The following is a 16,320-nucleotide window of genomic DNA, read 5'->3' on the forward strand; positions in this document are numbered from 1 at the left end:
TGAATCTTTCCTAGTGGCCTCCTTTCACAGACTCACTCCTTTAATATTTCATGAACTCTGTTACCTTCTGTCCCTAAGAGAAGCTCTGTGCTAGTGATACCACTACAAACCAAAGTTCACCTGCCATTAATTTAGTAGCATCATACATCTCGAAACCACTTATGGCATTCGTCTGCCCTCAACTTATAATGAATTTTTAAAGTTTTACATTTTATTTACTGTGTATGAATGTTTGCGTGTGTACGTGCATGCGTGCGTGTGTGTGCGCATGCCCGCAGATGCATACATGCATGTCATATTGTGCATGCGGAGGTCAGAAGGCAGCTTGCAGGAGTTGATTCTTTCTTTCCTCCATGTGGGTCCAGAGATTCCAACTCAGGTCATAGGGCATAGCAGCAGACTGCCCCCCAGACCAATGATGTTTTATTATATTTGTTTCAAAGCAACTGCCTCTGATATTACAAATGTATTCTTTGATGTCTTCATTGCCTTCTCCCTAACATATATGCTGTTCTTAGTTTTTCTGATGTTATTAAAGAACCTTTTAATTGTTTATTTAGAGTGGTAAGAAAATGGTAACCATGCTGTTTTAGACAGTTTCCCACACAGCCTGTCTGGAAGAGAGGTTCCAGAACTAGTACTCACTAGATTTCTAGGGAGTGAATCAAAGCAAGGGTCAATTTTTTGAAAGTCTTAAATTCCTTCTCAAGATGCTTTATTTTTTTTAATTTAATTTTATTTTATTAGTTCTAGTTAGGGAACAAGCTTATTTCAAGTCCCTTCTCCCTCTTCCTCCCCCACCCCCCCACCCCATCCACCCACCACTCCCCAGGCAGGGTAGGGCCCTCAACGGGGGCTCAGCAAAGTCCTCCAAGTCTTCCTATGCTGGTCCTGGGCCCTTCCCATGTGTCCAGGGCCAGAGTGTAAAGCTTCGTATGGGATGGGCTCTCAAAGTCCCTTCTTGCACCAGGGAAAAATACTAATCCACTACCAGAGGCTCCCTGGAGTGCAGAGGCCTCCTTATTGACATCCATGTTCTGGGGTCTGGATCAGTCTTGTACTGGCCTCCCCGACAGCATCTGGGGTCCATGTGCTCCCCCTTGTTCAGGCCAACTGTTCCTGTGGGTTTCTCCATCCTAGTACAGACCCCTTCGTTCTTCATTCCTCCCTCTCTTCAACTAAATTCCCGATTTCGGCTCATTGTATATCTGTGGATGTCTGTCTCTGTTTCCATCAGCCACTGGGTGAGGGCTCTAGGATGGCATAAAGAGAAGTCATCAATCTCATTTTAGGGGGAGGGTTTTTAGGTTATCCTCTCCACCATTGCCTGGATTGTCAGATCGTGTCATCCTTGTAGGTCTCTGGAGATCTCCCTGGTTCCTGATCCCTTCTCGGGCCTATAGTGGCTCCCTCTGGTATCGTATCTCTCATCTTGCTCTCTTTCCTCTATTCTTCCCCCAACTCAATGCTTCTGCCCCTCCATTTCCTCTCCTCTTCTCCTCTTCTCTTGTTCTTATTGTAGCAGCTCCTTCCCCCCCCTCATGCCCCCAATTAGTTCAGGAGTTCATGCCACTTCCATTCCTGGGGACCATTTAACCCTTAGAGTCCTTCATGTTTCCTAGTTTCTTTGGTGAAGAGCATTATATACTGGTAGTCTTTTGTTCTATGTCTAAAATTCATATATCAGTGAGTACATACCTTGTTTGTCTTTTTGTGACTGGGTTACCTCACTCAGGATGGTTTCCTCTAGTTCCATCCATTTGCCTGCGAATTTCAAGATTCCATTGCTTTTTTCTGCTGAGTAGTACTCCATTGTATAAATGTACCACATTTTCTCAATCCATTCTTCAATAGAGGGGCATCTAGGTTGTTTCCAGGTTCTGGCTATTACAAACAATGCTGCTATGAACATGGTTGAACATATGTCCTTGTTGTAAGTACATGCCCTATTTGGGTATATACCCAAGAGAGGAATGGCTGGATCTTGAGGTAGACTGATTCCCATTTTTCTGAGCAACCGCCATACTGATTTCCAGAGTGGTCTTACAAGATCGCACTCCCACCAGCAATGGAGGAGTGTTCCTTTTTCTCCACATCCTCTCCAGCATAGATTGTCATTGGTGTTTTTTATTTTAGCCATTCTGACAGGCGTGAGATGGTATCTCAGAGTTGTTTTGAGTTGCATTTCTCTGATGGCCAATGATTTTGAGCACTTTTTTAAGTGTCTTTCAGCCATTTCAGATTCCTCTGTTGAGAATTCCCTATTTAGTTCTGCACCCCACTTTTTAATTTCGTTGTTTGGTGTTTTGGTGGCTAGCTTCTTGAGCTCCTTATATATTTTGGAAATCAGTCCTCTGTCAGATGTGGGATCGGTGAAGATCTTTTCCCATTCTGTGGGTGGTCGTTTTATCCTACTGACTGTTTCCTTTGCCTTGCAGAAGCTTCTCAGTTTCAGGAGGTCCCATTTATTAATTGCAGACCTCAATGTCTGTGCTTCTGGCGTAATGTTCAGGAAGTGGTCTCCTGTGCCAATTTGTTCAAGGGTAGTTCCCACTTTCTCTTCTAGAAGATTCAGTGTGACTGGATTTATGCTGAGATCTTTGATCCATTTGCACTTAAGTTTTGTGCATGGTGACAGGTATGGATCTATCTGTAATTTTCTGCATGTCCGAATCCAATTGTACCAGCACCATTTGTTGAAGATGCTGTCTTTTTTCCATTGTATAGATTTAGCACCTTTGTCAAAAATAAGGTATCCATAGGTGCGTGGGTCAATATCAGGGTTTTCAATTCGATTCCATTGGTCTATCAGTCTATTTTTGTGCCAATACCAAGCTGTTTTCAGAACTATGGCTCTATAGTAGAGCTTGAAGTCGGGGATGGTGATGCCTCCAGAAGATCCTTTATTGTAAAGAGTTGTTTTGGCTATCCTGGGCTTTTTATTTTTCCATATAAAGTTGAGTATTGTTCTTTCAATGTCTGTGAAAAACTGTGTTGGGATTTTGATGGGGATTGCATTGAATCTGTAGATTGCTTTTGGCAGGATTGCCATTTTTACTATGTTAATTCTACCTATCCAGAGCATGGGAGATCTTTCCATTTTCTGGTATCTTCTTTAATTTCTTTTTTTAAAGTCTCAAAGTTCTTATTGTACAGATCTTTTACTTTTTTGGTTAGTGTTACCCCAAGATATTTTATGTTGCTTGTGGATATTGTGAAAGGTGATGTTTCCCTGATTTCTTTCTCATTGGATTTATCATCTGTATATAGTAGGGCTACTGATTTTTTTGAGTTAATTTTGTATCCTGCTACCTTGCTGAAGGTGTTTATCAGCCGTAGGAGTTCCCTGGTAGAGTTTTTCGGGTCACTAATGTAGACTATCATGTCGTCTGCAAATAGTGAAAGTTTTACTTCATCCTTTCCAATTTGTATCCCTTTGATCCCCTTTTCTTGTCTTATTGCTATAGCCAGAACTTCAAGTACAATATTGAAGAGATATGGAGAGAGTGGACAGCCTTGTCTTGTTCCTGATTTTAGAGGAAACGCTTTGAGTTTCTCTCCATTTACTTTGATGTTGGCTATTGGTTTGGTGTATATTGCATTTATCATGTTTAGATATGTTCCTGTTATTCCTGTTCTCTACAAGATCTTTATCATGAAGGGATGATGGATTTTGTCAAAGGCTTTTTCAGCATCTAGTGAGATGATCATGTGGTTTTTCTTTTTCAGTTTGTTTATGTAGTGGATTACATTGATGGATTTTCGTATGTTGAACCATCCTTGCATCCCTGGGACAAAGCCTACTTGATCATGGTGGATGATTTTTCTGATATGTTCTTGTATTCGGTTGGCCAATATTTTATTGAGTATTTTAGCATCGATGTTCATGAGGGATATCGGTCTGTAGTTCTCTTTCTTAGTCATATCTTTGTGAGGCTTGGGTATCAAAGTGATTGTAGCCTCGTAGAAAGAGTTTGGCAATATCCCATCTGCTTCTATTGTGTGGAACAGTTTGAGGAGTACTGGAATTAGCTCTTGTTTGAATTTCTGGTAGAATTCTGCAGTGAAGCCATCTGGCCCTGGGCTTTTTTTGGTTGGGAGGCTTTTGATTACTGCTTCTATCTCATTAGGGGTTATAGTTCGATTTAAACTGTTTATCTGATCTTGATTTAATTTTGGTAAGTGATATTTATCCAGAAAGTTGTCCATTTCCTTTAGGTTTTCCAATTTTGTGGAATACAGGTTTTCAAAGTATGACCTAAAGATTCTCTGGATTTCCTCAGTGTCCGTTGTTATGTCTCCCTTTTCATTTCTGATTTTGTTAATTAGCATGCTCTCTCTCTGCCTTTTGGTTAGTTTGGCTAGAGGTTTGTCTATCTTGTTGATCTTCTCAAAGAACCAACTCTTTGTTTCATTGATTCTTTGTACTGTTTTCCTAGTTTCTACTTTGTTGATTTCGGCTCTCAGGTTGATTATTTCCTGGCGTCTACTCCTCCTTGGTGTGTTTGCTTCCTCTTGCTCTAAAGCTTTCAGTTGTTCTGTCAATTCTCTAATGTGACTTTCCTCCAGTTTCTTCATGTGAGCACTTAGTGCTATGAACTTCCCTCTTAGCACTGCTTTCAGGGTGTCCCATAAGTTCGGGTATGTTGTGTCTACATTCTCATTAATTTCTACAAAGTCTTTGATTTCTTTTTTTATTTCTTCCTCAACCCAGGAATCGTGCAATTGGGAGTTATTCATTTTCCACGTAAATGTAGGTTTTCTGCAATTCGTATTGCTGTTGAATTCTAGCTTTAATGCATGGTGGTCTGATAAGATACAGGGGGTTATTTCAATACTTTTGTACCTGTGGAGGTTTGCTTTGCTGCCAACTATGTGGTCAATTTTTGAGAAGGTTCCATGTGGTGCTGAGAAGAAGGTATATTCTTTTGTGTTTGGATGGAATGTTCTATAGATATCTGTTAAACCCAGTTGTGTCATAACTTCTTTCAGATCCTTTGTTTCTTTGTTAAGTTTCTGTCTAGTAGTTCTGTCCAGTGGTATAAGGGGGGTGTTGAAGTCTCCTACTATAAGTGTGTGTGGTTTTATGTGTGGTTTGAGCTTTAGTAATGTTTCTTTTACAAAAGTGGATGCTTTCGTATTAGGGGCATAGATGTTCAGGATTGAGACTTCATCTTGATGGACTTTTCCTGTGATGAGTATGAAATGCCCTTCTTTATCTCTTTTGATTGCTTTCAGTTTAAAGTCTAATTTGTTAGATATTAGTATTGCTACCCCAGCTTGTTTCTTGAGCCCATTTGATTGGAAAATCTTTTCCCATCCTTTTACTCTGAGGTATCGCCTGTCTTTGAAGTTGAGGTGTGTTTCTTGTAAACAGCAGAAGGATGGATTCTGTCTTCGTATCCATTCTGTTAGCCTATATCTTTTTATGGGTAAGTTAAGACCATTGACATTCAGGGATATTAACGTCCATTGTTCATTGGTTCTTCTTAGTTTTGGATTTATTGTTGGTGGTATCATTGCGTGTGGATTTTGCCCTCCTGTTTCTTTTTGTGTTTGGTGAAATTTGATTAACTACTGCCAGTGTTTTTGTGAGTGTAGTTATGTTCGTTGGGTTGGAGTTTTCCTTCCAGAGCCTTCTGTAGTGCTGGATTTGTTGATATGTATTGTTTAAATCTGTTTTTGTCGTGGAATATCTTGTTTTCTCCATCTATAGTGATTGAAAGTTTTGCTGGGTACAGTAGTCTGGGTTGACATCCATGCTCCCTTAGTGCTTGTAGGGTATCTATCCAAGATCTTCTGGCTTTCAGAGTTTCCATTGAGAAGTCGGGTGTGATTCTGATTGGTTTGCCTTTATATGTTACTTGGCCTTTTTCCTTTGCTGCTCTTAATATTTTCTCTTTATTCTGTAGATTTGGTGTTTTGATTATTATGTGTCGGGGCGACTTCTTTTTGTGGTCCAGTCTGTTTGGTGTCCTGTAAGCTTCTTGTACTTTCATAGGCATATCCTTCTGTAGGTTGGGGAAGTTTTCTTCTATGATTTTGTTGAATATGTTTTCTGTACCTTTGAGCAGTGTTTCTTCACCTTCTTCTACACCTATTATTCTTAGGTTTGGCCTTTTTACGGTGTCCCATATTTCCTGGATATTTTGTGTTAGGGTTTTGTTGGACTTGAGGTTCTCTTTGGTGGATGAATGTATATCCTCTAGCGAGTCTTCAGTGGCTGAGATTCTCTCTTCCATCTCTTGAATCCTGTTGGATATACTTACATCTTTAGTTCCTGATCGTTTATCCAACCTTTCCATTTCCAACATGGTCTCATTCTGTGTTTTCTTTATTGTGTGTATTTCAGCTTTCATGCTTTGAACTATTTCAAGAGCTTCCTTCACTTGCTTGGATGTTTTTTCTTGGCTTTCTTTAGATTCTTTAAGAGATTTATTTATTTCTTGAATTTTTTGGTTTGTCTTTTCCTCCAATTCATTTAATTTTTTGTTTGCTTTCTCTTCTATTTCTTTAAGGGATTTTCTTGTTTCCTCTTTAAAGGTCTCTATCAACTTGCTGAGATAATTTTTGAGGTCCATCTCATCTTCATGCTCTGTGTTGGGCTTTTCAGCTCTTGCCGGAGTGGAGTCCCTAGGTTCTGGTGGTGTCATGTTGGTCTTTGTGTTGTTGAGTGAAATATTATTCTGTCTTCTCCCCATATCCTTTTAGTGGGTGCGGGTGGGTTCTCTCTATCTCCTCTTGTGGCCCAGTGGTGTGTGGGGGCTAGGAATTCGATGTCCACAACTCTAGATGATCTCGACGCTCCTGGTGGTCTCCTCGCTAGTTCCTAGTTTCTCGGTCTTTCGGCGGAATGGAAGAGTGGGGTGCTGCCAGATTTGGGGCACAGGGAGCTCCTCCCTGCCTGGGCTTGTCTGGCCCAAGCCGGCAGGCACAGGCGGGGGTGGTGGTATGGGGGTGGTGGGTTGTTCTGGCCTGGGGTCGGGAGCGGGCAGGAGCTCACTCACCTAGTTCCAGGTCAGTCTGCGGCAGTGACTCAAGATGCTTTATTAACCATAAGTAATGAATGATATAGAACATTTTTAAAAAGAAAAGAAAAACAGCATAACCGATGACTACATATTTGCTTTTCCTTAGGTCTTCCATGTCCAGGCAGGCAGCAGCACTGGGTTCCTCCATTGGCTCAGCAGTTGTTGGAGGTTTGGCTACAGGTCTGTATCAAAAGTGGACACTTACCTGCATTTCATGGCACACGCTTCTAACTATGGCTACTGGGACTGTTAACATGTAAGGATTAGGACTTCCAGACCAATGGAAAATTATCTCAAAACTACAAATAATAACGATGTGACTCTTGCCAGTACCTCATTACTCCATTTACTTTGCAGAGAGATGATTAAGACACAGTTCATTCGTCAATTCCAAACTGCGCTAAGGTTCTGACAATTAATTAATAACAGTATTTTAACTACTGAGAAAGGAAGTCACTTTCCCTCTTCATAATCATATTTGTCTTCCCTTTCCCCTCACAGGTCTAATTCTGAAGTTACCTTTCTGGGATCAGCCCTCTGATGAGAACTGCTATGATGATTCTCTTTATTGGAAGGTAATGTACACAATTCAAAGGGAGAATATAAATGATGGTTCTGTCACAGTTCAGATGGCCAAGGACCCTTTTGCTCTTCCAGATCAAAATTATGAATAAGCCTGGAGGAGTTCTTCAAATGCTGGTCTCTAGGGACTTCACTTCTCTCTGATTGATAGCATCTGCAGGGACAGTCACTAGGCAGAAACAATGGCAAATGGTGCCTCTAGCATCATAGTCCTTATGTAGGGAAGGAGTCTCAGAACATTTACTGGGATTAATCATTACCTGGGCCATTGACCAACTCCAGTGCACTGTTCTCATCCTGGCCTCGGAAACCCTTGGCTTAGATGATTTGATCATGTTCTTTAAACTCTTGTAATGACCATAGCTTTTAGGTACCTTCTCTGACTCCTCATAGCCTTCTCTTCTTTAGTCTGAGCTCTGTTTACTGGTCCTCCTTCCCTCTCTCCCTCCTTCCCTCCCTCCCTCCCTCCCTCCCTCACTCCCTCCCTTCCTCTCTCTCTCTCTCTTTCTCTCTCTCTCTCTCTCTCTCTCTCTCTCTCTCTTTCTCTCTCTCTCTGTCTCTCTCTCTCCCTCCTGCTGGCCACCTTTTTCTACATTGGCTGATTCTGAACTACCCAACTGCTTCTTCAACTGAGACATTTTTTTCAGCAATTTGTCTGCCACCAGGATGAGTACCGTAAGTGCCATTCTCTGTCATCTTGTTTCTGGTACCTGTTAGGGTCATTTGAGAATCAAAGTTGTTTGGGGAAGCAGACAAACTAGGGCTCTTGGAAGCTGGGTGCTCAGAATCAGTCACTGAATAGAATCCAGACATCTCTAGTGGTTGACATCAGTCTAGAGGCTGGTACTGCCAATCACACTCTTCTAGCAGGTTCACTTCTGGATCTGCCGATGGATCCATTGCCGCATCTCCAGTCTTCCAGCAGCTGGCTACCTTGCTGCTTCCACAGCTTGGACTGCCAACTGTTTAATTTTTGATGCCATGCCAGCTGTGATGGTTCATATCTTTGAACCCCGCACTCAGAAGTCAAGGCAAGCAAATCTCTTGTGAGATCAAGGCCAGCCTAGTCTACATAGTGAGTTCCAGGACAGCCAGAGCTGTGGAGAGAGAGAGAGAGAGAGAGAGAGAGAGAGAGAGAGAGAGAGAGAGAGAGAGAGAAGACCTTGTTCAAAACAAGTGGGGGGAAAGGAAAGAAAAGAAAAAATTCTCGATGCCAGTTGCCATTGCTACTCTACTGCCTCTGCTGCTTTGCTGTTGGTGTCCCTCTGCAGCTGCTTTCATATTAGTTCAGCTCACACTATGGAAAGAAGGAAACATCACTCAAGAGAAACTGTTTATTGGTCTGATACACATCAGTAGAGGCAATGTAGCAGAGTCTCTCACCTGGGTCACTGGGTGAGGCTGAGCATACATTGTCTAAGAAGGGGTAATTGGAGCAATTACAGCCACAGCCACATTTCTATTCAATCTTAGCCTTGCCTCCTAGCAATTATCACACTCATTGAGGGTTGAGTTTTGGACAAATCATAGCCTTAGCTTTTAGCCACCATCACACAATTCCTTCTGCTGCAGGGAGGAAGTGCTTCCCCTCCAACCAGCATGGAAACAGGCATAGAATCAAGAATTGATTGTACCTTTTGGTAGCAAAATATCTGGTGCAGACTGGTTATAATTACCTTGGCTGAGGCCACACAACAACCTTTCTGTAGTTTTCTTCAAGGCATCTATGGAATGCATGAGAGAGCTGAGGCTACAACTGAGAGTAGTAGGTGGTGGTGGTGCGAGCCTTTAATCCCAGCACTCGGGAGGCAGAAGCAGGAGGATCTCTTTGAGTTGGAGACCAGCCTAGTTCCAGGACAGCCTCCAATACCACAGAGAAACCCTGTCTTGAAAAACCAAAAAGAAAAAAAAATAGAATTGAGAGTAGACCAGTTGTCTGTTAGATTGATAGTCTTTTTGATGAAGGTAGCTAGCCAATTAAGACAGAATCTAAAAGCTGCCAATTAAGACTCAAATTCATTATACCCAGTTTGTTTGCTTACTTACAGGAAAATAAATGCCAGGAATTCTTATAACCTTAAAGAACGTAGAATTAACAGGAATTTTGCAGATTTTTTTTACAATGCATAACAGCACTTAGCTCCTACCCAGTGCCTAGGAAGAGGTGAGTGCCACTCACCTGTCTCAACTCCACTGAGGACAGGTTTGTTTAAGACTCAACGTGTGTGTAGCATATGTTTGAGAAAACTTCATGGACTTCCTAGTCACATATAGAAATAAGGCAGTGTGTCTAACCAGGACAAATTAAAAAGTTAAGGGCTGGAGAGATGATCTAGGTAAGAGAGTTTACTGCGTTTGCAGAAGATCTGAATTCAGTTTCCAGTACCCACATCAGCTGGCTCACAGCTACCTCCCATTCCCAGGCATTCTCCTGTTCTGACCTTTATAGGTGCCTGCATGTATATGGTGCAGCTAAAACCATGTGGGCACACACATACGCAGATAGTAAATAAATGAAAAATAATACTTATCAAAAGGTAAGATGCTTTCCAAAGTAGAAACTAAACAAACAGAATTTAACCAGCAAATACCATCTTTGGTCTTTTATATCAAATTTTAAAAGATGTCTATAGAAAATACTGGTCAATAGCATGAGGTGTTTTACTCAACATGCAAGTAGGAAAAAGCAAATGTAATATGTATGGTTGAAGGCTTTGAGAGAGCACACATCCTGTACTAACAAGCTCAGGCTTCTCTCCAGCCTTTGACTCCACTGTTGCTTCCTCCTAACCCATTTCCTGATCTCCCGCAGTGGGACAGGTGCTTCAACAGACTGTTAGGGAAACTGGGTTCGGGAAATAGAAAATACGCAGCCAAAGTTGGTAGCCAATGCTTTTATGTTTTTCTCCAATGCAAGTAATTTTATTCTCAGTTTTTCTATGTTTAGATAATAATTACAGATAACACCTTTGCTTCAGCACTAATTTTAGATGGGCCCAGTGAAAGAACCATTAAGTGTCACACTGTCACTTTTGCTTCTCAAGGTTCCCAAGGTCAGAGAACTTGATCCTCGATTCTTTCAACATGTGAATCACAATCACCTGGAACGTGAAGTCTGAATGCCGTTCCTAAACTCTGCATCCTCTGCATTACCAACAAGAGTCAAGCTGAAACAAACAAAAATGTAGTATCTAGAGACACAGGAACAACAATAGACAATATCCTGGGCACCCAAATGGCCAGTGTAAAAATGTGTTTATATCTGGTATTATTCCTTGATGTTCAAATGATTTCTCCATTGACAAGCAATTGCCCATAAAACAAATTGTCAGTTTGGTTCTCTCCCAGATTCTAAGAATGACTTTCCAAATGGCTAGGTGCACAGTAAATATTTTATTGTATTCTTGATATTTTGTAAAAGAGATAGATTTACATAGAAACCAACACTCCTCAATCATGTCAGGTTTCATCCGCTTTTTAGGTTAGCATCCAAAGTAAGAGTTTTCACCCTGGCATCTTTGTGCATGTGTGTCACTATTTTGTTCCTGTTCATTCCCCTCTCTGCTGCACCCCCTTGTGATTCCGCACCTCCTCCACTTGGGTCCTTTTCTTCCCCCAGTTAGATACGGCATGTTTTATTACGTGTATTCCATCACCATCCCTTTAGCTTCAGAATGTACAGACCACATCTTCAGTTCCAAAAAGTATAAAGCTAAAGTCAATAAAATGACATACTAAAGAATCTGTAGTAGAAAAATGAAAGAAATCCTTGTAAATGAGAAGCAATATTGATGTTCTAGTTAGCACCTTTTTAAATCTTAAAAATAGTAATTTACACTATTGCTTACACATTCTTATTCTTAATTCCTTTTTTATTGTTTTTAATAAGAGCTTAAAAGCTATCTGTATAAAATTTCAAATAATTAAATACTATTATTAAATAAGGTATTTGTCACTAACTCACTTTTATATGATGATTGAAATCTATTTTTGAAATGAGAATATATGTACACACCTCATACTTAATGCATACTTAATTCAAATATATTACTTTATAGTCACTATAAAAATCAAGTGACCTTTATATAGTATAATTTTTAAAGCATTGCATTTAGAAATGGTGGCTAACACAGTCACATTAAACTATTTTTATAAAAATCAAGTTACAGTTTTCCATAGTTGGATCTTTTGACATTTTTCTTCTATCCCCCAGTCCTGAAATTTTAACAGGAAGCACCTAGGTGCCACCTGCCACAGTCAATGGTTAGAACTTCAAAACTACAGGTAAAGGCAAATTGCTCAATATCTTATCTCAGCTAAAACTTTCTAGTGGTAAATACATTGTGTGTCACACAGGCGACTTCTTGCACCAGGCTCTCTTTCAAACAGACTTTTGAAATGTGTCATGTGAGCAAAAGCTACTGTCCCCTCCTTTGATGACCTTCACAAAGAAACATCTTTATTACAGTGGTAACAAATTCAAGGCTCCTTCAGCCTCTATGAATCATAAAGAAAACCATGGAGGGTATGGAGACACTAAATTATAACAGAGTTGATCTGACTTCTCTGGAAGTGTGTTGGGATAACATCCATGTCTGGCTTGTGAACTCTCTTGCCTACCTTTCCTCAATACAGGTCTTAGAACACTAAGATTTTGTTTGTTTAAACTCTGAGTTAGCATTCTCTTACTCACAGTAGTACATTGCCTTTCTTTTGATGGACAGAATATTTTTACTGGAAACAAATAGCAAAGTGTAATCTTTAGCAAATTTGTTAAAAGTTACTATAGTGAATCCCTTCCATAACTGTTTCACTGGTATTTGTTTAGTTTTTCCTTTGTCACTATAAAGTTTGCAGGCTTAAAAAAAAAAAAAAGCTGTTGATACTATAAAAGACACAATACAAGCTAAGTTCCATCATTTTCTGAGACTTTGATGGAATTGCTCAGAGTGATACATAGAAACCAATGTTTGTTTTCTCACAGGGGTTGGGAGGACCATCACCATATTGATAAATGCAATCAAAGTTGTGTTCCATGTCTTTTAAATCTATTTTCTCTTAAAGGTAGCAAATTATTGTAATATGAATATTTAATGTTTCCTAATCAAATAAATTCAATTTTGCTGTTTGGTAAACCTGCTCTGAGTTTATCTTAACATTCACATAGGAAGTCTACTCTCCTAGTCTTCATCATATTTATATCTTCATCATATTTATTCAGTTCATCTACCCCAATTACTTGCATTTTTGTAGATTCAACAAAATTGTATGAACAGGTAGTCTGGGTATGCATATGTGTGTATGCAATAAACTGAAAACTGAATTACTCCAATAATATTTATTTGCAGGAGTGGTTTTAAATGAAAGTTTGAAATCTAAACCCTGTTTTTTTTTAATACTTAAATAACATCACTTTCATATCAACTCCAAAACAAAACTCAATACATCAAATCTACTGTGCCAGCTCATGGGTTTGAATAAAATTTCAAGATCTATTTATTCTTCATTCTTAACTAAATCTGAAGGGCTGCCCCAGTATTATTAGATGCAATTTCAGGCAGGTTTGTGAAATTTAAGATATCTTCAGAGCCCTCCAAAGGCTTGTTTCCATAGCCTTTAAGCTGGGTTTTGCATAAGAAGAGGACGACCTGCTGGTTGGACTGGGGTTTGAGGCTTTCTCAAAAGTCCTGCTTTGTTCCAAACTAGTTTTATTCAGAATAAACATTAGCCTGTGTTAATTCTCTTCTGGGGAGGAGGGGCGTAGGGGGTAGGCAGGGGGCTGGTTTCCTTTAGGCAGAGCTTATTTATGTTACTGTTATAGGGAGGTCAAGTTCACACTACTGAGTGAATGGCAGATAGGGAGGCAACCAGGGATACATGCTTGCAATCCCAGCACTCAGGGAGATCATGAGTTCCGAGCCAGCCTGAGCTACAAAGCAAACCCCTCACTCAAACAACTACAACTACAAAACAATGCAAGGGACAAAAGAACTATCTTAATAAGTCAGACATCTGGCCAGTCCCAGTGTACTGTCCTAGGGTACAATTCTTCTGGATTACAAACTGAAGAAAAAGATGTTCTTCGATAGAAAAAGCCTGTATACTTCCTATCACCCAGCAAGTTGGAATGAATGTTCCTGTCTAGCCTTTCCCAGGCTCACAAATGGTCAAAATTCTCACCTCCACCTCTTGGACTAAACTGAGGAACTTTATCTCACTCCCATGATGGATTCCAAGAACGGCTATCATTCGTTTAATATACAAAGCAGGTGTGCACATGTGCCACTGGGCACTTAGGGAGGACTAGGGGAAAGGCGATTTTGTGGAATCTTTCCCTCCACCTTGACTGAAATCGGTGATTGAACTGAGGTTGCCAGGCTTGTACAACAGATGACAGTATTCACTAAGCTGTTTCACCTTCCCCAGTTTTCAAATTTTTCGGTCCTTCAACATCTAACAGTTTCTTCTGTATTTATCTGATTTTCATGATCTTGAAACTTTTGAAAACCACAACGCATTTACCTTTGTCTCCAGTTTGGATATTTCTGGTGTTTCCTCAGAAAACTGCATTCAGGCTGTGCTACTTGAAGGCCAACATTGCAAAAGTGGAGCTCTGCCTTGAATTCCTGGATGGAAGATGCTTTGAATTTGTGCCATCCTTAATGGCTGTTCTTTGATCACTAATGAAGTTGATTTTTTTTACTCTATACCTTAGCTCTTTGTGTTTGGGGAAGGCTGGGCAGATAGCACAGTCAGTAAAGTACTTGTTGCACAAGCACAAACATGTGAGATCTACACACTCTCTAAGCCAGGTGTGGCGACGTACTTTGTTATCTCAGGGCTGAGAGACAGAGGCCGTGTTTATGTGTTAATGTATACCTATATAGACTATGGTCTCTTTCTTTTGTTTGTTTGTTTGTACATTTTTCAAGGCAGGGTTTCTCTTTGTAATAGCCCTGGCTGGCTTGGAACTCACTTAATAGACCAGGCTGTCCTCAAACTCACAGAGATCTTTCTAACTCTGCCTCCCTAGTACTGAGACTAAAGGCATGTACCACCATTCCCAGCTCTTAATCTGTTCTTGAGAAAACATAATAAAATTATTGTCAGCTTCAAATTATCCCCATGATGATTTCTACATCTTTCTCCCATGTACTTGGCTCATGTTTTGGCCATGTTAGTTCTGGAATCTGCCATTTCTTTAATAGTTTCTTCAGGTGGCATTTACCTTCTGAGATGTAAAGATATGTACTCATTGTCATTGTGGTGTTTATTCTCCCTGGTCCTCTTTGTGGTCAGAAATAGAGGAAGTAAATGATGTGTCTCTATATGCACCTGTTTACAGCTACAATTAGTTCAGACTATCTAAATGGGAGCTTGTACAACACTTGCTTTAAAAATGTGAATTTGTGCCAGTATAATTGACAAGTGAAAGGGGAAAAGTATAACAAAATTTGTGTTTACACATATTAGATTTCATTTTTAAAAAAACAGTGTGCAAAACTCTCAACTATTTTTAAATCACATAATTATACCTAGTATGTAATAGTATTTACATTAAAAACAGTGATGGATGTATACAAATATATTTATTTGTATACAAATGTATTATTTGTATACAAATGTATACAAATATATTGATACATGGAAAATCAATTACAGAGTGGCAAATGCTGCGTCCAGAAGGGATGGATTCCTCTAAAAAGAAGTTTGTAGAAGAGGAATTTTTTTATTTGCTCCTGGCAAGTGTTAGTGTTGCTCGTTCTTCTGACACTGTTTCATGTATCGTATAATGCACATTAATGCAGGATAGAGATGATTCTTAAAAAGAACAGAAGACAGCTGGCTGTGGTGGTGCACTCCTTTAATCCCAGCATTGAGGCCAGCCCTGGTCTACATAATGAGTTGCAGGACAGCCAGGGATATAGAGAGAGAGATACTGTCTCAAACAAACAAACAAACCAAATGAAAGAAATACAAGATGAACACAGAAAACTGCACCCAGCCAAACAAGATGGCACACAAAACATAAACATATATGTATGTCTACCCCTCACACACACACACATATTCATACACACCCCTTTAAGGTCTGCCTTCTGTTTCAGTTCATTTTGCATGTCCCTCACCTGATGCTCATGTTTTGATTTCAAACCACCCTCTGTGATGGTTCATCTTCATTGTCAACTTGACTGGATTTGGAATCACCTGGGAGACATGCCTCTAGGCTTATCTGATACGGTACTTTCAGAGAATGTTTCTTGGTAGAAAATCTACCCAGAATATGAGCAGGACCATTCAGTGGGATAGGTTCCCAGAACACAAAGGGGGAAATGAAGAGACAAACTGATCGCCAGCATTCATCTCTCTGCTTCCAGAATGCCAGCACAATATGATAAGTTGCCTCATATTCCCACCACCATGCTTTCAGTTCCATGACAGACTATATCTCCCAAACCATAAACAAAATTAGCCCTTCCTTCTTTAAATGGCACTTGTCAGGTGTTTTGTGACATCAACCTCAAAATGACTCCAAAGTTGCAATCTTTTTTATGTTTAGTTACACAAGAAGACTTTAGGTCCTTTGTAAGGTTAAAGACCCACATTTTCGAATTCTTGAATCTGTTATCCATATCATCTGTAAATTGTACTACCATGTTTATTAGGTCTCTCCCTTGGATGACTTAGTGTGTGTGTGTGTGTGTGT

The 16,320-nt window shown here is 40.0% G+C and overlaps 1 protein-coding gene across 1 annotated transcript in view; it reads left to right on the top strand.

Annotated features, from left to right (window-relative positions):
* Positions 1–11,022, top strand: part of Rhag (Rh associated glycoprotein) — a 31,134-nt gene extending 20,112 nt beyond the window's left edge. The window contains exons 8-10 of the mRNA XM_027387485.2: positions 7,138–7,211; positions 7,533–7,606; positions 10,658–11,022. Coding sequence (XP_027243286.1) covers positions 7,138–7,211; positions 7,533–7,606; positions 10,658–10,732 — 223 coding nt within the window. The 3' untranslated portion in view covers positions 10,733–11,022. The remainder of the gene's footprint in view (positions 1–7,137; positions 7,212–7,532; positions 7,607–10,657) is intronic.
* Positions 11,023–16,320: the final 5,298 nt, after the last annotated feature.

This window comes from Cricetulus griseus (genome assembly GCF_003668045.3).
Source record: "Cricetulus griseus strain 17A/GY chromosome 1 unlocalized genomic scaffold, alternate assembly CriGri-PICRH-1.0 chr1_1, whole genome shotgun sequence".
NCBI lineage: Eukaryota > Metazoa > Chordata > Mammalia > Rodentia > Cricetidae > Cricetulus > Cricetulus griseus.